At 36.2% G+C, this 24,159-nt stretch overlaps 1 protein-coding gene across 10 annotated transcripts in view; it reads left to right on the forward strand.

The window, feature by feature from the left end:
• CDC14A (cell division cycle 14A) overlaps positions 1 to 24,159 on the forward strand; it is a 300,191-nt gene that overhangs the window by 156,615 nt on the left and 119,417 nt on the right. For all 10 annotated transcript variants that reach the window (XM_007485031.3, XM_016429048.2, XM_016429047.2 and 7 more), the window contains one exon: positions 15,582 to 15,648. In XM_007485031.3, the coding sequence (XP_007485093.1) occupies positions 15,582 to 15,648 (67 nt within the window). The remainder of the gene's footprint in view (positions 1 to 15,581; positions 15,649 to 24,159) is intronic.

Below are 24,159 nucleotides of genomic sequence, written 5' to 3' on the forward strand. Positions count from 1 at the left end.
CTAATATGCCAAGTGACTACAAAATTAAAATAAATGCAGGGGAATTTCTGGAGGTAGGACTTACTCACTGTTAGAAAGACTAGGAATATTTAACCCTTTCATATATATGTTTGTCTGTTGAAATTTCAAGATAGACATTTAGCCTCTTGAATACTTTTCGCCTTGAAGTTGCCTTTAAAAAAATAGTTGTCAGCAGTCCCAGAAAATTACTGCAAACTTAACATTAAAATTTATACATCTATGATTTTGGGTGAGAATGAGAGTTTATATAAAAGGGTAAAATATTAAATTAGAGCAAAGACTCCCCATTTACAAGAAGAAATAAAAAATGGTTTGTGAGTTGAGTTTGGGGAGAGATCTAGGGACAAGTAGGTGGTGCAGTAGATGGAGCCCTGGAACCTGGAGTCAGGGAGTTCAAATGTAGTCTCAGATACTAGCTATATAATCCTGGACAAGTCATTTAACTGCCTCCATTTCTTCATCTGTGAAATGAGCTGGACAAGGCAATAGCAAACCATTCCAGTATCTCTTCCAAGGAAACCCCAAATGGGGTCATGAAGAGTCAGACATGACTGAATAACAAAAAAGTGCATGAGGAGAGGGAATAGTAAGTAGAGGGCAATAAATTGGGAAAGATAGTTTAGAAGCAGATTACGATGATGGACTTTAAATGCCAAACAGAGAAGTTCGGATTTTGCTTTAGATAGAACTGTGTTTTAGGTATATTTCTTTGACAGCTGAGTTGGGGTGTAGATCACAGCAGGGAGAAGGAAGTACATAGCTAATTAGGAGGCTATTGTAAAAGTCCAGCTGTGAGATGATGAGGGTTTGTACTAGAGTAGGGGAGGCTGTGTAATATAAAAGAAAAAGGATAAGAGACATAAAGGAGCTGTAAAATCAATTAGATTTGATAACTGATTGGTTGTGGAGGCAGAAGGGAGCATAGAGAAATCTCATGATTTGGAGAGATTGATTTGGGAGTTATCTATATTCTGTCATTTGCTCCTATAATTTTATTTAGCCCAAGTTTGTGTATTATAAATATGATACTTCTCTTTTTAGGCCTTTTCCAAATTTGAGCAATATACTGAAAACATTAGATTTTTTCTACTAAAGTACTTCTGTACAAATGTTCATTATCTTTCTTGTACTTTTATCATCTGATTCTTAGCTTTTATATATCATTGTTTCATTTGACCTAATTTCTTTTAAAAATATTTTATTTTTTCCAACTATAATCATAGGTCATATTAATAGATATATGGCATCTAAGAAATGGGGGGGGGGTCAGAGTTCTGTGCAGTATTTTGCACTGTTCAATTCAGGGAATCATAATTTGAGAGATATTGTTAGCATATGAGGCATCCATAAAAGGGAGACCTGAAACTGCCTTACCCTCAGAATGGTTGAAAGAATTGAACCTCTATTGCCTAGAGAAGAGGTCTGTGGTTGAGAAAGGAGAGTGGCAGATAGATGCTATAATTGTCTTCAAATTTTTGAAAGGTTCCCTATTGGAGAGAAATTGATTTATTTAGCTTCAGAGGACTGTTAGAGACTGTTCCTTTTAGAGACTTTCTTCAAGTTCTTAACATCTAGAGACCCTGAACTAACAGATCAGAAGACCTGACATGCTGGAAGGATCTATCATAATAGATTGTAACTTAATTCAATCATTGGTTCATACATTTTGTGCATTTCTTTTTGATACTATGTTGGATGAAATGTTTGGGTTTTTTTTACTTTTGAATTGGTTTATATTATTGATTAAAATGGGAAAATAGAAGTTTTAGGGAGGCATATTTTGATTCTCCTTGGTTCAGGATGAACATTTTAACATGTCTCTCTATTGATCCATTTTGTGAGGTAGTGAATTTCTTATTGCAAGAACTATTCAAAAAGAAACTTGTTGAAATGGGGCAGCTCAGTGAATTGAAAGCCAGGCCTAGATGTGGGAAGTCTGGGGTGCAAATTTGACCTCAGACTCTTCTTAGCTGTGGGACCCTGAGCAAATCACTTAACCCTCATTGCCTAGCCCTTATTGCTCTTCTGCCTTGAAACCAATACCCAGTATTGATTCTAAGATGGGAGGTAAGGTGTTTTTTTTTTTTAAAGAAGAAACTTGTTGATCTAACTTAGGTATAAGATATAAAGGGATATTCTATGTAGCATGAAAGATTGCATTAGATTATCTCCAAGGTCTCTTCCAAATCTGAGATTTTAGGAAATTTGAATTTTAATATGAACTGGTGGTAGATCTCAGATACTCAATTACCCTTTTCTGAAGTTTAATAGCATTAACATTTTGTATCCTAATATATAATGCATGACTTTCAAAGCTATTTTAAGCACTTCTGTTTTGAATAGCCTTTTTTGTTTTTCAGTGACACAGGAATTTAAATGACATTTTATAAAAGAGCCTTTGAGATGAGACATTAATATTGGAAAAAAAAACTGACCCTGTTTGCATCTGTTGACTTTGAAGTTGGGTCAATTACTTAGAAGCATTTTTATTAAGCTACTTTGATGATTTTGTATTTGAGCAACAGACTAAACTTATGTTGAAATTTGGTGAAAGCAATAATGCACATTCTTCCAAGACTTTACATTGTACAATGGATGGTTTCATAAAACTTGAAGGCAATTTACATCTGTTGACTAGGAAAAACACAACTATTAAATAGTAAAAATCACCCTTTAATCAAGGGAAAAAGGGGTTCAATGTAATAGTAGGCCTTGACACAGAGCTGCATGCCACACAACTGCACAGAGTCAGAGGATTGAACTCTGGCCTCTCTGGACACCTGACCCCTGGGTGTTATGTGCATGGAAAGGATACCCTTGGGGTTCAGGAAGGATACCTTTTGCAAGCATACAATGGCTCCAAAACTTAGCTTAAAAACAAAGAGATTTATTAATTTAGAGAGTAATGTTGAGAGTGGCCAGGAGGATAGCAAAGTAGAACAACAAGATGGGGAGCAGTTCCCTGGGAGGACAGCATGAAAGGAAAGGCTGTTCCTCCATGGGGACAGCATGGATGGAGAGGCTGTCCCCCAGACGACATCAGTTCTGGGGTTTATATACACTTTAGATGCTAGGTCCTGGTGTGGACAAGACCAGAATGTTAGTCCCTCAGGCATTTGATGGAGTGGGGAGGGGGTCATCTGACTGGGGTCTGCCTGGAGGCATAAAGATTCATTTCTTTGTCCACCTTAAATCTAGAGGACAAAAGAGGGTAAAGATCTCAGGACCCTGCATGGGGTCATTGAGCTTTAGAGTCACAAGGATGCAAGGGCAAAGGAGTTTTCCCTGATAATTGTTGGCCTGGGTTTCTGGGGGTATAGTGCCCATGTCACTGGGAAAGCCAACCAGCCAGATTGGACAATTCCAAGGAGCCATTAAAATTGGGGATCTTAAATACCTTTCTAGGTGAAACATGGGGGCTGAGGATGAGAGGGACAGTTGATTGAATTTACAATGGTAACAAAGGAAAAAGAGGAGTCCCAGACAGGAATAATGGAGGAGCTGATGCTTTATAATGGACACAAAAGGGAAAGACCCAGTCAAGGGCTGGGCTACCTAGGTAAAGGACTTTGGCCCAAGGGGAGAAACCACTGGGATAAAAGTGATACTTTTAGTCTGAGATCAGTGAAGTAGGACTTTCCCTCACAGGGAGGAACTCTCTAGTGACAAGGTCAAACCTCCAAGCTAAATAAACTGGGGATCACTAAATCTTTCTAGGCCACAAGTTTGGGGGCTTCTAGATTCCATGTTGACACATCTGTTAACTTCTTTAAACATCTTTCAACTTCTCTTCTTTGGCTATCTAAGAATTTTTAGGATTCCATCCTCTTTTCTCTTTCTTCTCATGGCTTATGGATCCATAGAGAAGGATGATAACCCTTTTTTCCCAAAGGCATGTTTATCTGAATCTTTCCTTGACTCCATATACATCTTGTTCCTCTTGGTCAGCTATTGGTGTTTGAAGAAGCAATTAAGAGTGTGAAGCTGGGTTTTTGCTTTCTATATCCTTATATCTTTGCTAGTGTTAAAGTATTTTTGTCAGTCCTTACTCCACTGACCTGGATTAACACTTGAGTTTTTCATCGCCTATAAGTCTACAGGCTTGGCCATATAAACTTAAAGCATCAAATTGTGAATTCAGAGCCCTAGAGATCTATTAAACTTAAAATTGAAGGTTACTGAATCATGCCTAAGTAGGCTGTCAGGAATTTTCAGTTATGGATGATGGATTTGAAGTATGATTGTCTAAAATCACAAGTAATACACATTATAGGAACTTACTTTGTTGTAATGTTATTGTGGAATTGTAGTGATTGTTCTCAGTTTCTGTTGCTACTTGGACATAGTTCTTTAAAAATAAATAAACAATCACCTTCAGAATTCATTCATCTGATTTTCTCCTGAATCAGATTTTACTGTCTGAAAAAAAGCAAAGCAAAAGTCAGAATGAATAGTATTGAAATGTCCTTCAGTTAAAAATATTGGAATCTTTTCCCATAGGTTTTCCCTGAATTTTTATTAAGGTTTAACTATAAAACAGCTGCTTAAATATATCATAGAATCATTGCATCTATGAGAAGAGAGCTCAGGAACTATCTTTTCCATACTATATCTGCTTTTCCTGATTCAGCTGTCAAAATAGTTTTCATAAAGGGCAAAGTCAGATCTTGTCACCCTGCTACTCAATAAACTCTCAATTGCCTCCAGGATCAAATAGCTGCTTCTTATTGCCTTCTAGGATCAAATATAAAATCCTCTCTTTAGCATTCAAAGTTGTTTACAAACTGGATATTCCCCTTCCTATTTCCTCCTTGCCCCCCCCCTCCCGCCCCCCACCCCACTTAGGCTGGTGCCTTGCACATAGTTGGTGCTTAACAAATACTTTTTTTCTTCCTGATCTCTAGTGCAATCCATGATGTTGATCATTTCCACTTTATCCTGCCCATTGCTTGTTTGTATCTAGGTGTTTGCATGTTGTCTGTACCATTCAACTGTCAGCTCTTGACAGTGAGCTCTTTGAGAGCAGAGATACTTTTGCTTTTCTTTGTATCCCTAGCATAAGTGCTTAATAACTATTTATTGATTTTATCTTATTTTATTTACTTATCATCCACCCTTCATCTGCTATCATCTGCTTGAAAACCTTCACTAGAGGGAGGAGACAAGGGTGGAGAACCCAAACCATTATAATTTAGGCTAGTTTTAGGTTCTTATTTATTTCTTCCTTATCCTAGTCTGTCCTAATACTAACCCACATCTATATAGTGCTCTGAGGTTTTCAATATCTTCTTCTGAAAAAAATTCTGTGAGGGTAGGGCAGAGTTATAACTGAATTTTACAATTGTGGAAACAGTGGTTCATAGAGAGAAATAATTTGTTTATTAAGATCACATAGATGGTAAGTGACATGACAGAAACTGGAATCCAGGACTCCTAACTCTTTCTACTCCATTGCATGGATGCCTGGATAGGAACAAAGATTGTGACCAATGGGCTAAGTTTTAGATTCCAAGTTAAACTTTACCAAAAAAGACTACCCTTTTGTGCCTTTTCCTTCTTCTCTCATCTCCTGATATCTTTGTCATGTACTCATAAGTCCTGATTCCTCCTGACTCAACAAATGTTGTAAAGGGCTATTTGGAATGGCAGTCCTGTTCATAGTCATACTTTTTTCAAATTCATTGCCTTATGTTAATGTTCTCTTTCAGAATACTGCTATTACTAATAAAATTTAGATTGTGGCATCTACTTTGGTTCCCTATCTTTTTTTGCATTGTATTTTGATTTAGTTAAATGGAGAATGTTGCATTATATCAGTTCACTTGACTTATTGAAGAAGGTATTATATAGGTATAAATAGGAGAGTGCAGTTGGCTCCTTTGCTTATAATACTAGGATGTTGTTTCTCAGTAGACAGTCCAAAAAGAGGGCTAAAGACCACCACATAGTCCACCAAGATTTTACTTTTGAAGCTCAGTGTTCACTCCTTTTTTTTTTTTGTAACTAGAACCAAATGTAAGTAGGTGGGATGGAAAGTATAATTTCTAAGGATGTTTTCATAAAATTGTCAAATGCTACTAGAGTAAGAAAGTTACTTTAGTTAGTGGTCATATAATTCAACTCTCATCTTATGGATAAGGAAATTCAGGGTCCAGAGAGGAGTAAAGGTTTTATTTACCTGAGACAACACACCTACTTAGTGATACAACTAAAACCAGAACTAGGTTTCTCAATGCCCTACCTATTTTCATTGTATCATGTTGCCAGGGTGAAGATCGGAAAGCAGTGGCTTGTCCACTAAGTGTAACATTTTTATTTTTGCAATTCCTCCAGGAGAAGAAAAAATGAGCTTGTTTTGAGAAAATCATTGAATAAATTAGTTATATTTTATTCAAAACTCACTTCTTACCTTCTTGAGAACATGAACTGTTGTGATTGATTTCATTGGTGTAAGGAACTCCCTCTTCCAATGCAGAGCAAGGATGGGATGGCTCTGGAACTTAGATTTAGAAAATGGCTTGGGTCACAGTTTATAATAGTAAAGAGGTTAGGGGTGGGACTGGAACCTAAGTTTAGAACTGCCTGACTCTGAGATAGACTTCCTTTTTGCTCTGTCATGCTATCACTCAAAAACAAAAGGTAGATTACTTCTGAATATTATATTCTATTTAGACTTTGTGGATCAGTAGTGGTAAATCTGCTCCATAGCCTTTAAAATGTTTGGCAAAAGTCCTCATCTACATGTTTTATAATACCAAAATGTGAGTTTCCTACAAAAATAATGAAGTTAAAACAAAACACATATGTGGTAAGATAGTTTCTTTTACTTATCTTGGAATTTTTCTCAAATATTTTGAATTTTGCTTTTAAACACTGCAAATAGTATATACTGTGGCTCCATATGGCTTCTAAAATAAAATGCTCATTCTTAAACCCAGTATTTTAAACCCTCCACAATCTGACTTAAACTTATTTTCCTAGACTAATTGCCATGTTATTATCCTTTACACAAGCTGTTCAATCAAAATGTTCTGCTTGCTATTATCCGAACTCAGCATTCTAATTCCTTCTTGCTAAAACAAATCACACCTCTTTCAATAGTTTCTTTTAATTATCTTAGAATTTTCTCCAAGTTTTACTCTGTTTTTCTTTAAACACTGCTATATATATTCTGTATTTCCATATTGCTTTTAATATAAAATGTTATTTTAAGCCTTCCACAATCTGACTTTGACTTGCTTTCTTAGACTAATTATCAGATTACTACCCTTTATACAAGCTGTTTAATCAAAATGTTCTTCTTGATATTGTCTAAATAGCATTCTAATTCAATCTTGTCTCCATGCCCTTGTAGAGAAAATACTCAATGCCTAGAATTCAACAAATTGTTAATAAAGAACTACTAGGTGTAAGGAATATAAAGTCTAAGATTTTAAAAAAGTCTCTGCCCTTGGGAGGTTTAGGGAGTATGATATATACATACATACATATATATGTATACATACATATATTAATTTAAAAAAATCTTTACCTTCCATCTTGGAATGTGTTCCATCTTGGAATCAACACTGTGTATTGGTTCCAAGGTAGAATAGAGGTAAGGGCTAGGCAATGGAGGTTAAGTGACTTATCCAGGGTCACACAGCTGGGAAGTATCTGAGGACAGATTTGAACCTAGGACCTCCCTCCCATCTCTAGGCCTGGCTCTCAATCCACTGAGCTACCCAGCTGCCCCCAGGAGTATGATATTTAAACAGATAATTATAAGATAATGTGAAGAGAAAAGTGTGAGTAGCTCAGGATCAAGAAGGTGAGATTTGTGTTAATTCTGAAGAAAGCTAAGAAGCATTCTTAGGAGATAAGTGAGAAAGGGAATGTGTTGGAGGCATTCAGGAGGGAGATAGAATACCAAGTTTGGGGAAAAACAAAAAGGCCAGAGTGATCAGAACATCAAATATATAAATGAGAATACTATAAAACACACCCATTATTAGCTCTGCTTAGGAAGTTACATGGTAACTTTGTTCTAGATGCTCTTTCCTATGGGAAGCATTCCCTGACACCCCCACCCCCAAGTATTGTTAAAAGTTCTCTACCTCACCTTACCTTATATTGACTTAACATTCATGTTGTTAGAGATGATGGGGCTTGAGAGCTGAGACTATGTGTTTTTTTTTTGGTCTTTGTACCCCCAAATAATGCTGTTCTCATCATAGATTCTTGTTTTGAAAACTCAGTTTCATGCTATATCTGGTTACCTTTTCCATTGTTAAGTTTGGGGTATCTGTTATGTAAACCTAAGATTAATGCAGTTAAATTAATTTTCACAAGAAATTTACATGGATCATATCTGAATTAATTCATTCTGTTTCACTCACACACTAGCAATTACTTCCATAGGAATACTTAAATAAGAAGGGAAAAATTTCTTTTTATTGGATTTACGAAGCCAAAATTATCTTTTGTATTTACCATCAAAATAAAACCAATGCTTTTAGTCAACTGTCCTTTATTGAGCAATAGTTACATGCAAGATTTTATATGACATGTTGGAAAGGATTCAAAGGTGAATGAGAAATAGGACTTGTTAATAAGGAGCTTGAATTCCAGTTGGGAAAATAAGATATGTATGCTTACTATGACATTTCAGCAGATCTGTGATTTCTGTAGTTAGTTCCTTTATTACCAGTATGTCAGCCAGTTAACAAATACTTAGTAAGCTTCTACTACTATGTTAGAGACTGTGCTAAGACAAGTGATAAAAAGAATGGCAAAAGACAGACCTTGCTCTCAAGGATCTTGTGGTGTGATGAGGGAGATAATGTGAAAACAACGATGTACAAATAAGACATACACATATGTGCATATGTAGATATGTAGGACAAATTGGAGATTATCACAAAGGGAAGACACTAACTTAAAGGGCACCAAAAAAGGCTTTCTATAGAAGGTAGGATTTTAATTGTGGCTCAGATTTATCTAGGGAAGCCAGGAGGCAGAGATAAGAAAGGAGAGTATTCCAGGCATGGAAGGCAGCCAGTGAAAATGCCTGGAGTGGGAGGTAGAATGTCTTATTTGAGGAACAATAAGGAGACCAAGTCACTGGATCAGAGAGTATGTGTTTGTGGGAGTGGGGTGGGGGGAAAAGGTGTAAGAAGACTGAAAAGTTTGGAGAGAGCAGGTCATGAATAGCTTTGAATATCAATCAGAGTATTTTAGGTTTGATCCTTGAGCTGATAGAGATATCTAGAGTCTAGTAAGAGTCTGTGTGGGGAAGTGTGACATAATCAGACCTGCAGTTTAAGAACATCAGTTCAATATTGAAAACTGAGTGGAAGATGAATTGTAATGGGATAAGACACTTGGCAGGGAGACCAACCAGCATGCTATTGCAATAATCCAGGTGTGAGATGATGTGAACCCACACCAGGGTGGTAACGATGTTAAAGGAGCAAAGTGGGAATATTCAAGAGATGCTGAGAAGGTAAAACTGACAGTTCTTGTGAACAGATTGGATTTGTAGAGAGGGAGAGTGAGCAAGTTGAGGATAACACCAAGGTTGCAAATATGTTGGTGTTCTCCATTGTATTAGGTAAGTTTGGAAGGAGGAAGAGATTAAAGAAAAGATAAGGAATTCTGTTTTGGATTTGTGGAGTTTTAAAGTACTAGGAAGTTGGAGATGTGAGTCTGAAGATCATGGTTTGCAGTTCCCCAGTAGCTCCTTATCTTGTGTGATTCTTATCTTAAATTCTTGTCTTTCTGCATATGTTGTACAGAAGTAATTCTATCTTACATATAATATAATTTAAAATAAGTGTGATATGTTCAAGACAACTATCATAAGTGTTTCAAGGAGAGAGGGTATGAAGTCATATATCTGGTTGAAAGGCTGAGGAAATAGCATTTAAGTATAAATAAATTTTTAACAAGTAGAAATGAGAAGGAAAGGGTATCATTTTGAGAGTAGGTATTTTTAGGCAGAGAGAGATAGCTATAAAAAATAAGGGTGTTGCATTAAACAACTCGGCTCTAAAGTACTGTGATCCGGTGGGAAAGTGAGGCTATGTTTGGTAATAGTGAATAGCCTAGTTTGGATAGATTATATAAATGAAAGATCATATGAATGTAGTATCTCACGTATAGAGAAGACTAGAAACAGAAGTCAGATGCTAAGTCTTTGTTAAGATCTTCTGTGGAAGATAAGTTGTATGACCTTTGCTTTCAGTAACTTTATGGTCTATATGTGAAGACATAATCATGAAAAATTAAATAATAATAAATGCTTTAATTTCAAAACCAGTGTTTTGTTAATGTTAAAAGATAGAACCAGAGTAATTGCCAAAATGAACGCTCTTCAAATAGTAGAAGTTCAGAGTAAAGAGAAATGATTTTTAATCATTTTATCATTTATATATAAAATGATATATTTATATATCATTCCTATAGTGGTTAGGATTTTTTTTTTATGCCGTAAGTGTCCAGAACTAGACTTGATAAGCAGGGGGAATATTTCTTTTTCTTTTTCCTTCTCTCCCTCTCCCTCTCCCTCCCCTCCTTTCTTTCTCTCTTTTCCTCTCCTCCCTCTCCCTCTGTTTTCCCCTCTCCCTCCTCTCCCTCCTGTCAGGTATTTCCCTCCTTTCTCTTCTCAAAAAGATATCATTTAAGAAAATGCATAAATAAAAATGCTGTCTTATTTCTGCCTATCAGTTCTTTCTCTGTAGGTAGACATACAAGTTATTTGTCAAACAATATTTCTGCTGCTGTATATAATGTTCTCTTGGTTCTGCTTGTTTTGTTCTTCATGATTTCATGTAGGTTTTTCCATTAAAAAATTAGCCATGTTATTTCAAAAAGTGCAGTAGTATTCCATCACAAGCATATGCTATACCTTGTTTAGCCATTCCCCAATTGATGGCATCCCCTCAATTTCCAGTTTTTTTTTCCTACCACAAAGAGAGATGCTATACATATTTTAGAATATATAAGTTATTTTACTTTTTCTTTGATCACCTTAGGAAACAGACCCAATAGTGACATTTCTGGGTCAAAAGGGATACCCAGTTTTATAACTCTTAGTGCATAATTACTGAGGAACTACATGAACATAATTATAAAACACTTTTTGATACAAATACAATCCATCGAAGTGTCTTCTTAATAAGCCGATGAAAATTCCTTAGGAGCATACATTTTAGAACTCGAAGATAATTTTGACATTTGTATGGAGGAAGGATTAGAGAAGGAAGGAATTGGAAATAGAAAAACCAGTTTGGAAATCATTTCAGCATTCTATATGAGAGATTAAGAGGGTTTTAGCTTGACTGTTTGTTGGTTGTGTGAGTGGTTAGAAATGGGATGGGTGTGAAAGAGATTATGAATATAGAATTCAGAACTTTGAGGGTGAGGGAAAGAGAAGGGTTGATGATGACAATCAAACTGCTTGGCTAGGAAAAGAATGGTGCCCTCAACAGAAATAAGGAAATTTAGAGGAGGAGAGGTAGTTTTAGAGGTAAAGACAATGAATTCTATGTATTTTTAAAGTTAAGAGGGCTGTCAGGGGCTATCTAATCCTATCAACATCTGAGAAATAACTCACAGCATATCTAGTAAATGATCATCCAACCTCTAGTTAAAAATCTCTGATAAGGAAGATATCATTAACTCCTCAGAAATTCATCTCACTATCACATAACTCTGATTGTTAGGAAGCTTATTCTTGTACCAAGACAAATTTACCTCTTTGAAGCTTCTATTTACTCCTCTGAGCAGAGTAAGTTTCTCTCTACTTCAGTCCATTTGCCATTCAGCTGTCAAAGTGATCTTCCTAAAGTGTAGGTTTCTTCTTCTCACCCCTTTATTTAGTAAACTCCAAAGATTCCCTATCACCTCCTGGATGAAATATAAAATAATTTGGTATTCATAACCTAACCCCTTCCTACCTTTTTCATCTCTTACACCTCAGACCCTTCCTCAAGATACTTTGTGATCCAGTCATGCTGGCTCCTTGCTGTTCCTCAAACAAGACTTCCTGTCTCCTAATTATGTGCAGTTGTACATGGTTATCCCCTATGCCTGGAATTGGTCTCTCTAGTCTCCTTCATATCTTAGCTAAAATACCACATTTTACAAGAAGTTATTCCCAATCCCCTTTAGTGCCTTCTCTCTGTAATTATCTCTAATTTATTCTCTAATTATCTTGTTTGTACATAGTTGTTTTCATGTATCTCATTAGAGTTGGGGATAATTGTTTTTTGCCTTTCCTAGTATCCCCAGTACTTACTTAGCATAATGCCTAGCACATAGTAGGTGTGTTTTGACTGACTAATGTGAAGAGCAGGAACATAGGAAGGGAACCAGCATTTTTTAAGCACTCACTTGAATCAGGCACTGTGCTAAGTGCTTTACAAATATTATCTCATTTGATCACAACTTTTTAAGATTCTTGAACAGAGTTAACATTTCTTCCCTTTTATTTTCTCTTCTCCAGGCTATACAAACCCAGTTCCTTTAACTAATCCTTATATGCTGTGGGATTATAGACCTTCATCATTTTGGTGTCTTTCCCTGAATATTTCCCATCTTATCAGTTTCCTTCCTTCCTTCCTTCCTTCCTTCTTTCCTTCCTTCCTTCTTTCCTTCCTTCCTTCCTTCCTTCCTTCCTTCCTTCCTTCCTTCCTTCCTTCCTTCCTTCCTTCCTTCCTTCCTTCCTTCCTTCCTTCCTTCCTTCCTTCCTTCCTTCCTTCCTTCCTTCCTTCCTTCCTTCCCTCCCTTCTTTCTCTCAGACACAAAGGCAAGGGGTAGGCAAAAAGGGTTAAGTGACTTGCCCACAAAGCTAGGATGTGTCTGAGGCCAGATCTGAACCCAGGTACTCCTGACTTCTGGCCTGGTGCTCTATCCACAGTACCACCTAGTTCTTCCATCAGTGTTCTTTTAAATTGTCTTACAACTGAACACAATACTCTAAATATGCTATCATCAGGACAGATTAAAATGAGATTATTACCTCTTCTTTCTTGAAGCTATGCCTCTCTTTACTTAGCCTAAGAATGGTATCAGGTTTTTTGGCTGTCATATCACATTGACTAGACCAAATTCCATTCTGGACTGAGATGCCAATGGGACATGAGGTAGTGAGAAAGAATTAGGGTTCATTATGTAGAAGTGAGAATCACTTGCACAGAAATGATTATTGAAATCATAGGAGCTGATGGGATCAATAAGAGAGAGAGTATAGAGATAGAAGGAAAAGGACTGCAGAATGTTTTGGGGGAAATATACTGTCAGGATAATGATGATGATCCAGTGAAAAAGTAGTTAGTCAAGTCTGAGGAAAACTAGGACAAAGTAATGTTATTAAGACAAAGGAAGAAAAGAATATAGAGAGTCAATTAATTGGTAAACATTTTTTAAGCTTTTACTTTGTGCCATACACTGTTCTAAGAGCTAAATATACTGAAAAAAGAGGGAAAAAAGATAGTCCCTGTGCTTAACATATATTCTAATGGGAGATAAAGCATATAAATAACTAGACAAATGCAAGAAGTATATGGAGTAGAATAAAGGCACTTGGCAGGGAAGGCACTTAGTGACTCTGGGGGTGTGTTGAGAAAGACCTCCTGCAAAAAAGAATTTTAACTGAGTCTTTAACTGAGCAAGGGAAACAGAAAGGTGGAGGGGAAGGGGAAAAACATTCTAGGCATGGCAGCCAGCCAGTACAAAGGCATGCTTTTAATGGAAGATGGAGTGTTGTTTGTTTGTTTGTTTTTCGAGGAGCACACAGCCTTAGTGATTGAAGAAGCATCAAAGGGGATTGAAACAGAGAGGTACAGGAGGAGGGAGAGTTAGCAAAGAGTCTCAAAAGGTGCAGAAAGGTAAAGAAGGATGATTGAGAAAAATTCATTGGATTCGATAATTAGTTGTTCATTAATCATATTACTTAGCAAGCACATTTTCAGTAGAGAGGTAATATTAGAAACTAAATTGCAAGGATTTGAAAGGTGAGTAGGAGGTGAGTTAAGGTAATGTATTAGATAGCTTGTTATTCTTGTAGCATTTTGGCGTATTTATGAGAACTTCCATTGAGGAGTGCCTTTAAGGCTTGATTTTGCTTTACTACTAAATCATATGCTTCCTTAAAAAACAGTATAATCTCTACACTTCTTGGCCAGTTGACTAGTCTGTGGAAAAAATTGCCTTTTAAAACCTTTCTTAGATTTTTCTTAATTGTTTTTGATGCACGTAGGTACCATTTTCAAAGGTTTTATAGAGTAAGTCCATATATGTTTGCAGTTGCAAGTGTTCATGATTGCTGTTTGGTTGCCTTGACAAGTCACCCTCTAACCATCACAGGAAGAGACCTAATGGGGTGAAGCCTACCAAATCTTGACCACCTTTTCTCCTAGTTCTGAACCCTAGGGCCAAGCAGAGCCCCTTTCTACATTTTAGCTCTTGGAGTTATTGATCCTTTTCCATCCATTGTTCTTCCCTTTGGACTCTAACACCCTCAGGTCCTTTTACTGATCCATATGTGATATTATCTCCACCATTCGGCTTGCCATCTTGAACACTTTGTCAGTGTCAAGCACTGGCAAAGAAGATTTTGGGGCTTCCAAATTCACATCCCCTGCTTTTGTGTTTATAAAGGGGATGAGTTTGCCAGAGTTAAAGATATTGCTCATCTCCCCCCCTCATTTCTGATACCTTAAAGAACAGATGTTGCTCATCTCCTCATTCATGGCATTTAGGAATTGGCAAAGTGCCACATATGCTACTCTGGGCCAAGAGTGAGTGACCTCCTATGTCTTCTAGCCTTAGCTTACTGTGTTCCCAGAATAATCCATGGAATGATATTGAATACTAGAAAAATAGAACATTTGAGTAACTATTAGTAGCTTTCTCTTATGCTTGATGTTTGTTAAGTGCTTTGAAATGACCAAACCTTCTTTCCTCCCTGCCCCAGACCCTATTTAAATGTTTCCTAAACAAAACAGTAAGACTCCTTAGAGTATTTAGAACTGGAGACCTGTGGGAAATCCCTGGCTTCTGAGACACAGAGCTTGGGGCTAAATCTCTGATATTGGTTGTGTGAGTCAAATGACTTCCCTTCCTTTGGCTTCAACTTCCTTTTCTCTACAATGTGGCATGTGGCCTCTGTAGGCCCCTCCAGCTCTAAATCCAGGATCTTAATAAAGGATTTCCTAAATATATTTTACCTCATTATACAGATGAAGAATCTGGAGGCAGAGAAAAGATTTGCCTTAAGTCATGGAGAAAGTGGCATTTCCTGGGGTACAAACTTTGGTCAGTCTTCTGGGACTTTTTCTTCTCAAACCAGGTTGTTTCCTCAAGACATAAGCTTCATCTTAATATGGATGACAGATTATTGAAGCAATTTCTACAAATAGACCCTTAGACTTTGGAACTTAACTGGAAGCATCTATTCTATTAGGAATAGTTCACAAAACATGAACAGAAATAAATATCCAATTTTATGTGTTGTGTATTTTCTTCTTCTAATTCTCTAAATGATTGATTAATATCCATTTTATTTATATTTATAGGGATGCCTCCTTCGGAAATTGTACATACAATCTCACAATCCTGGACTGTTTGCAGGGAATAAGGAAGGTAATAACTACCCTAATTGTAATTAAATGGTTGACATAAAGTAATTTAAAATTCAAAAATACAAAATTTAGTTTCAGCATGTGGAAAGAATAAAAATGACAAACTTGCTTATATAGAAAGGGGAAAAAAGTATTCCTTTTGTAGATTGATTTAGTGCAAGCATCATGTACTTCTCCACTTATACAATGTTAGCATTTTTACAAGTCTAGGAGAGGAGCCTTGATAAACCATGTTTCATTTCCCCTAGACATAGACGATGCCATCCATGTACACTTAAAAACACCAGAAGATAAATTCTCTCTCCAACAAAGTCTTGAAATCAAAATTTATTGCCTTTTTTCTCTATATTGTCCAGTATATGGAAACCATAGAATTGTAGGCTGTTGGAAATGGAGAGACTTTTTTGAGATATGTAAATCTCTTTATGTGACAGATGAAGAAACTGAGTCCCAGAGTGATTTATTCTAGATTTACCTATCCTTTTCAGTTAGTTCATTCTTGGTGTTTGAGAGCCAGTAAGGGCTTTCATGCAGGCACAAACCAGGAAATTGACATGAGTGAGGATAAAAAGAATATGTATAATGTGGGACCTTGAAAAGAATCTTCGATTTAGAGACAGAGGACCCATGAACCAGGTTTGAATCCTGGGGCTGCCACTTCTTACCTGTATCACTTCTTAGTTCTCTCATCTGTAAAATGAAAAATTTTGATTATTTGTCCTTTTAAATCCCTTTCAGCTTTCAACCCTTGATTCTCCTGTAAATGTAAATTATTGATGGAATATGTACACCTCTATTCCTTCCTCTCAATTAGGATATGTTTATCTTTTAAAAATTTCCTCTTCCTAGTTTCTGTGCCCTATCCAAATCAAACTACCTATTTGTGGCAAACTTGATCCCTCATCCATTTACACTACTCTTACATGAATTGTTCTTTCTTTTTAGAAAGACTTGTTAATCTGATTACATATCAATCTGAATAAAGTGACTGAAGGTTTCAGAATATGATTTGGAGCTATCAGGAAGCCAAAGGCTGGAGAGAGATGGTTTGATATTCCTTATCTTGATTTTTTCATAATAAAATATTCAGAAGGGAGACAAATTCCCTGAAAATATGAAAAATTGCCTCCAGACCTTCTTGTTCTTATAATGATGCTGTATCACATTTTGGTTCTATGTTCTGTTATGGAGAATAATTCCTCTCAATTTTTAACATCATAGAATTTTAGAGTTTAGAGATCACCTATTCTCCTTCATGCATTTTACAGACATTTAAATAGATGAGAAAACAGACATGTAGAGAAATTAAATCATTGGCCTAGTATCATAAAACTATCTGATGCAAGAGCAAGGATAGCCTCTGACTCAGTCTTATACTTCTATGCACTGGATGGCACTGCTTCTAGGGAAGAACAAATCACGTTATTAGGAAATAGTCCTGAATCAGATCAGAGCAGAGCTTCTTAGCCTAAGGTCCATGAATTTACTATGTTAAAAAAAATTTTTTTTATAGTTGTTTCAATAAAATTGTATTCTTTATTTTTTAGTCCTACATTTTATTTTATGTATTTAACAACATTATTCTGAGATGGAGTCTAAACTCTTCACTACACTGCCAGAATATCCTCTGTTTTAAATAAGTTTCATTCTCTAGGCCCAAGCAAATTAAATTCCAAGATACTGCTAGCAGTATCTTGAAGGTCAAACAAAGCATTTATTAAGCATTAGGGACTTCAATATGGTATAGTGAAAAAGGATCAATATTTGGAGTCAAAGGATCTGGGTTCAGATCACAGCACTGTCACTGTCTTTGTAACCTTGGATAGATGTCTTCACCTCATCTATGGTATGAAGGTAGTTGGACTCAGTGGTTCTTTCCACTTTTCAAGTGTATGATCCTATAATCTTTTACATAAAGCATTAAATAATGCCTTTCCTCAAAGAACTTACCTTTCCCTGGGTGTTACTACAATTGCTATTGATTTTGGAAGACTGTAGTAACAAGGTAGATGACTGGTGACCAGGAATGATTGGATAGAGGTTCAATATACTTGAAAGACAGCTATCCTATCTTCATCCTTTCTCCCTTGTCCCACAATTCTTCTCTCTTCTGATTCAACAACTCTAGTTTCCTTAGTCAGTTCTTACATAGCACGATTTCTTGTCTGCTCACCATCTTGATCTATTTTTTTTTCTGGAAATGTTTCAGCTAGTCAGTGGCCTTCCTGAAACAGAGTGTACAGAAGTGAACAAAATATTCCAGATAGAGTCTACTTAGGGAAGCATTTGAGCAGGGGACCCATAATTTCCTGCAACCTGGACTGGCTTGGTACCATTGATTTAAAAACCAAAACAAAGGGTTTTACATATATTTTATATTATAATTTCATTTTATTAGATTAAGTACAACTTCCTCTTTATTAAGCTTCTTTTAGATCTGAGTTTTCAATTCAGTCTGTTAGTTATATTTGTAAGCTGTGCATTTTCTGTAAATTTGCTGGACTTGGGCTTACACCATTGGGGCCATTGGCAAAAAAATCTGGAAAGCACAGGATCATAGCCAAGGATCCTCTTGCTAGAGGATTTCCAAGATACTTTCCCATGCTGATACATTTTGGAAGTACTATTAGTTGTCATGCAAGCCATTCCATGAATTCTTTTAGAGCAAATTATGTGGCATTTTGCTTTATTGAGGAAATTATTAGGAATAGAATATAGAAACAGTTTATATTCTGGGGAGCATTATTAAATTTGTAATATTGAAATTGTTGAATTTTTTAATCCCTTAAAGTTTCTTTTCAAGTTACACAAAGCAACGTTCTGCCCCTGGTATATTTTGAGTTTGGATAAATGTGATTATCAATTAGTTTGCTCTATGTGGAGGGAAATTTTGAAAATTATGAAAGTTCTTTGGAAGCCTTAAGGACCTACCTCTCCCCAAACACAAAATATTCAGTTATGATTGCTTTTATAAATAGTTTTGTACTATCACCAGCATACTGTACCTCATTATTCTTTTTTCTTCATTATGGGTATTCTTTAAAAAAAATACTGGATATTTTGATCTCTTCAACCTCTGTTCATTGTTACCATTTGTTTTCACCATTAAACTATTGGTTCCTCAATAGTATCATCTTCTCTTTTGATATGGCCTCTTGGCCAGCCAGTTTGACTTATACTATGATATGTAAGTTTTCATTTCTTTCTTTCATTGCTCTCTGAAACTAACACACAATTTAGTTGAGTTTTTAAAAGGCTTTTGCAGGGAAACATGAGGGGGAGGATAAAGTAATAAAGGGAAATATTCATAAATTAGGAATTTGGTGGACTCCAAGTTTTATGTGAATTAACTCTTGATATTGCAGCCAGAAAATCTAATGTTTTAAATTGCATCAGTAGTGGCATGACATCTGTAACAAGGAGGTTAAAAATACTGCTGTAACCTCTTTTGGTTCAGCCATATCTGCAATATCATGATTAGTTATGGACATTGCATTTTAAGATGGACATTGACAAAATGTACTATTCCGAGAAGATCACAAGCAGTAAGGTAAGGGGACTGGGAGAGTATGACACAAGAATGAGTCGAAAGAACTGAGGAGAGTTAGTGGGAAGAAGAGACAAGTTAGAGGTAGCATGATAGCTGTCTTTAGGCATTTGAATGACTGTCATGGGGGATTATATTTATCCTCCTTGGCACTAGAGGTGAGAAGTAGGAGCAATAGGTAGATATTGCAGAGAGACAGATTTAGGATTGATATACTGATAAAGTTCATTATAATTATATTATGTTTAAGAGTATAATGGGCTGCCTTGGGATGTAGTACATTCTTCCTTTTTGTAGGTTCTTGAATGCACCCTGTTTAACCATTTGCTGACACTAAAATTTTTTTTAATTAATTAAAATTTTTTTTCTATATTGTTTATTTTGCGAGTAATCTTATAAAACCAAAATCCCAAAATACAAACCCGAATAAACAATTGAAAAAATCATATGCTCTTTCTCTGGCGGTGGATAGCATTCTTTATTCTAAGTCCCTGAATTGCTGAAAGTAGCCAAGTCTATTACAATTGATCATTCCACAATATTGCTGTTATTGTGTATAATGTTTTCCTGGTTCTGCTTATTTCACTCTGCATCAGTCCATAAAGGTCTCTCCAACTCTTTCTGAAATCATCCTGTTTGTCATTCCTTATAGCACAATAATATTCCATCACCATCATATATCACAGTTTGTGTAGCCTTTCCTTAATTAATGGATATCCCTTCAATTTCCAATACTTTGCCACAACAAAATAGAAGCTATAAATATTAAGTGTTGACACTATTCTTGAGTATTGCTGTTTAGGTGCCAGGATGGAATAGGTGACTTCTGATAAGAATGCCTAACATGAGATTTCATGCAAGCCTCAACAATGGTCATTCCTATAATTCTGAAATACGAGTATCCCCATATGATTTAGAATTTTGGGTTTGATTATCCTTTAAAATTCCTCCCTTTCAATCTTTCTGTTAAATGAATATTTCCTTTTCTCCATTTCCCTTTTCCCAACCTACTACTCTGATCATAGTAAATTCCCTGGTCCAAATCATTCAGTTTTAGACATCTTTGAGGCAAAAGTTGCTTGTCCTTACTATCTTTTTCTAAGCTTTCGCTTTTCATCAAATTAATTTTTCTCTATGTCCCAAAACTTTCTAACTTACTTCATCCATCTCCTTAGTCCATTCCATTGTGCCTTTTAGAATACCTGCTAATTCTCTTAAGAAACTTTTTTGAATATTGTCCTTTAATACTACTTCCACTTTCTTTGATTTATTTGTCTTGGTCTTCTAGAGATACTCTGTCTTTGAACTGTTATTTATTAGAGTACCGCCCCCCCCATCAGTCTATTTGTATTGTATTTGTATTGTCTTCTTCTGTATTGTTGTTATTTGTCAAACTTTAGATGTTCCCAGCTTTCTCAATGACGTTAGGGATACCCAGTATTCTTTTTATCGCCCTATCTTTTGCCATAACTTAAGGATTCCTGTATTCATGTTGAATACCCCTGTAACCTGTGAATCAATCAGCAAGCATTTATTATTTACTATGTGCCAGATACTAGGAATACAAATACCTAATACTACAATCTTCCAACTTCCTGCAATTCAGTGACCTGCTTCTCCATCACATTTCAAATTCATGCCAGATTACTTATATTTTCAAGCTGTCCATATCTAGGAACTATATCATTTCCAATATTGTGAACTTATAAGTTTCACACTCTCAGAACAACCTCCCATTTTCTCTAACTTCTTCACTCATGATAATCTTTGCCTTTTCCAAACATAATCTCTCTTCTGAGAGAGAGCCATGGTGTAATGGATAGAAAGCTTAGCTTAGTTTAAGTCCCATTTCTGATATGCATGGTTGTGTAACCCCGGGTAAGTCTCTTAATCTTTCAGTAGCAGGCAGCTAAGACTAGAAGCTTCTGAGAAGATGCTGAATTGATTTAGAAAAGGGATGTCATATATATATATATATATACATATATATATATATATATATATATGTATGTACACCGAAAAGAATTATAATTCTCTCTCTCTCTCTCTCTCTCTCTCTCTCTCTCTCTCTCTCTCTCTCTCTCTCTCTCAAGCACTGATATCTCTCATTGCTCTAGGCAGCTCTAAGACTTATATGCCTGTTTACATTGGTAGAAACAGATTATTCATCTGGTAATTTCTTATACTGGAAATTACAGGTCAGTCAGCAAGCATTTATTAAGCTCCTCCTATGTGCCAAATACTGTGTTAAACATGGGTAGTAAAAGAAAGGAAAAAAGAACAACCAAAACCAAACTACCCCATGGGGCCCTCAAGGTTTCTAGGGGACACAGTGGCTAGAGTGTTGGAACTGGTATCATGTTACATCTGTGTTCTAATCCATTCTCAGATACTTCCTATCTGTGACACCCTGGAAAAGTCACTTAACTGCTATCTGTCTCAGTTTCCTCATTGGTAAAGTGGACATAAACTCTCTCCTATTGTCATTTTGATCATAAATGAAAAAAAAATTTGTAAAAATGCTTTGTAACTCATAAAGTGTTAATTGTGAAACTGATAAATGTTAGGTATTATTCCAAAGGGGAGAAGACAATAAGTAAATAACTAGGTAGGACAGGTTACACACACACACACACATACACACACACACACACACACAGAGTAGATGAAGGGTGATCTCAAATGGGAGGCATTACCATGGGGTTTAGGGGAGAGAACCAAGAATGGCCTTCTGACACAGGTGGGCTTTGAACTGAGTCTTGATAGAAGCCAGAGAAACCAAGTATAAGGGGGCAGACCATTTTGGGTATGGGGAAACAATCATCAAGAACTCCAGAGACAGAAGCTAGAATACAGTGTCTGAAGGACTGCAGGAAGGCTAGTGTAGCTGGATGGTAGAGAATGGAGGGAAGAATGAAATGAAAGAAGATGGAAGATATAGGAAAGAGGGACCAAGTAATGAGGAGTGTTAAATGTCAAACAAGATTTTATATTTGATTCTGGAGAAAACAGGAGCCACTAGAGCTAGTCCCTACCAATCAATCTCCCTCTCCCTCTCTCTCTCTCTCCCTCTCTCTCTCTCCCTCTCTCTCTCTCCCTCTCTCTCTCTCTCTCTCTCTCTCTCTCTCTCTCTCTCTCTCTCTCTCTCTCTCTCTCTCTCTCATACACACATACACACTTCAATTTAGCAAAAAATGTTATTCAGAGTAACACTTAATAAATGTTTAGTTGACAAGTTAATCTTGGTTTTATTTCTTTTTTCTTTCTTGTCTCATTGAGCCCCTTCTACCTCATGTTTTCTGAATTTCTGCATTAGAGGCCTTGATTTCAAATTCTTCCTCAAGAATGTATTACATTTGTGATTTTGGATGAGTTTCTTAGTTTCTCTAGGCTTCAGTTTCCTCATCTGTCAGATAGTGGATTCTGTGGCCTCCTTTCCTGTTCTAGATTTAGATTCTTAAGTTCCCATGACACTTTCTTACATTTTTCTCAAGAAAATGTTTGTTTTAAAACTTCCACTCTATTACACATGTTGACTGTTGGAAAATACCTCAAACACACAGTGGTAAACATTAGGAAATTATTCCCTTCGTCAATAAGAGTATAGCCAAGGCACAGGTATAAATAAATTCTGATTTTTTTAAAGTGATGTGAGGATCTCCCTGTGTAAGAAATCCCTGCATTAATAAAAATCAGCAGCTTTTACTCTAAGGAAGTAGTTTGGGGCACTGTTACAGAACTTTTACAGAGACCTGGGTAAGAGGCAGAACTGAACTTGGGTCTTCCTTTCTCTCAGGCTGACCCTCCCTTTTTGAAACCCCAAGATAGTTACTTAGAAACAGTTTTCCCTTAATTATTTTCTTACATATCCATCCATACACACATTTTAATGATCCCAGCTAAGGGACTTTAGATATAATGATAAGAATGTTTCCATTTTATATTTGGAGTGTTGCCTTAAAAAGATGATGAGGTCTAGTGCCCCAGGTGCAGACAGGACATGCCTTGTGCTGCACTCTTAATTCAGAATGAGTTCACCCTGGAATGTTTCTCTTTGTTGATATGGTAACAGTAACCTGATCCAGGCATTTGTTAAACTGTTTACCTTCCAAAGGAAAGCTATGGCTTCATTTATAAGGGTCTCCTTAGAGACTCTGTGTGTTTTCAAGTGAATATAAACAACAAATTGAGACTTTAGATGAAAAGAAATTAGGCTATTCAATAGTCCTGGAGCAATAGAGGCCTGTTGCCTACACCGTGAGTGCAACATCAAACACCAATTTCCTTCTCTGTTTACTAAGCAGTGAGCAGCCTCCATTAAAAATATATGTACAGGCATATATGCATATAAATGTGAACACAGACATATGTCAACATGTGTATCAATCACATCATGGCCAAATTAGGTAGTAGAATTTTCTGAGTTTGATTCTTATAAAATTTCATCTTGTGATGTACTAAAAAGACAACTGAAGATGTATTCAGAGGATCTGTCATTCGAGTCCTAGTGGTCTCTGCCTCTTAAAAATAAGTAACCTGGGTGACCCGGGACAAATTATCTAACCTCTCTGAACTTCAGTTACTTCATCTGTAATATCTCTGATCCTAAATTGCTAGTAAGTTCTTATTTTTACATGAAAAGAAGAGAAAAGGAAAAGTTGATTTGTAGAGTCATCATTTTCCTCTTTAGTAATTTCTTTGGCATGCTGCATATAGATGAACTTGGTTTTGTTTAAAACGTGAGAAAATTAAAATAATGTCACTCATGTTTATTTTGTTATTTGGAGTGATTGGTAAGTAGATATTTTCAAAGAATAAATGAGGAGCTTAACTTGGTTGTTTCTCATCCCTCCCCATTTTAATAGCTTTAGAAGATGATTTTATTTTTCTCCTTTTTTGCTTTTAATGTGCCTGCTCTGTGTTTTTCCTTTAAAATTCACATTGCCTTCTTTATACACAGGGAGT

This window comes from Monodelphis domestica, chromosome 2, assembly GCF_027887165.1.
Source record: "Monodelphis domestica isolate mMonDom1 chromosome 2, mMonDom1.pri, whole genome shotgun sequence".
NCBI classification, from domain to species: Eukaryota; Metazoa; Chordata; class Mammalia; order Didelphimorphia; family Didelphidae; genus Monodelphis; species Monodelphis domestica.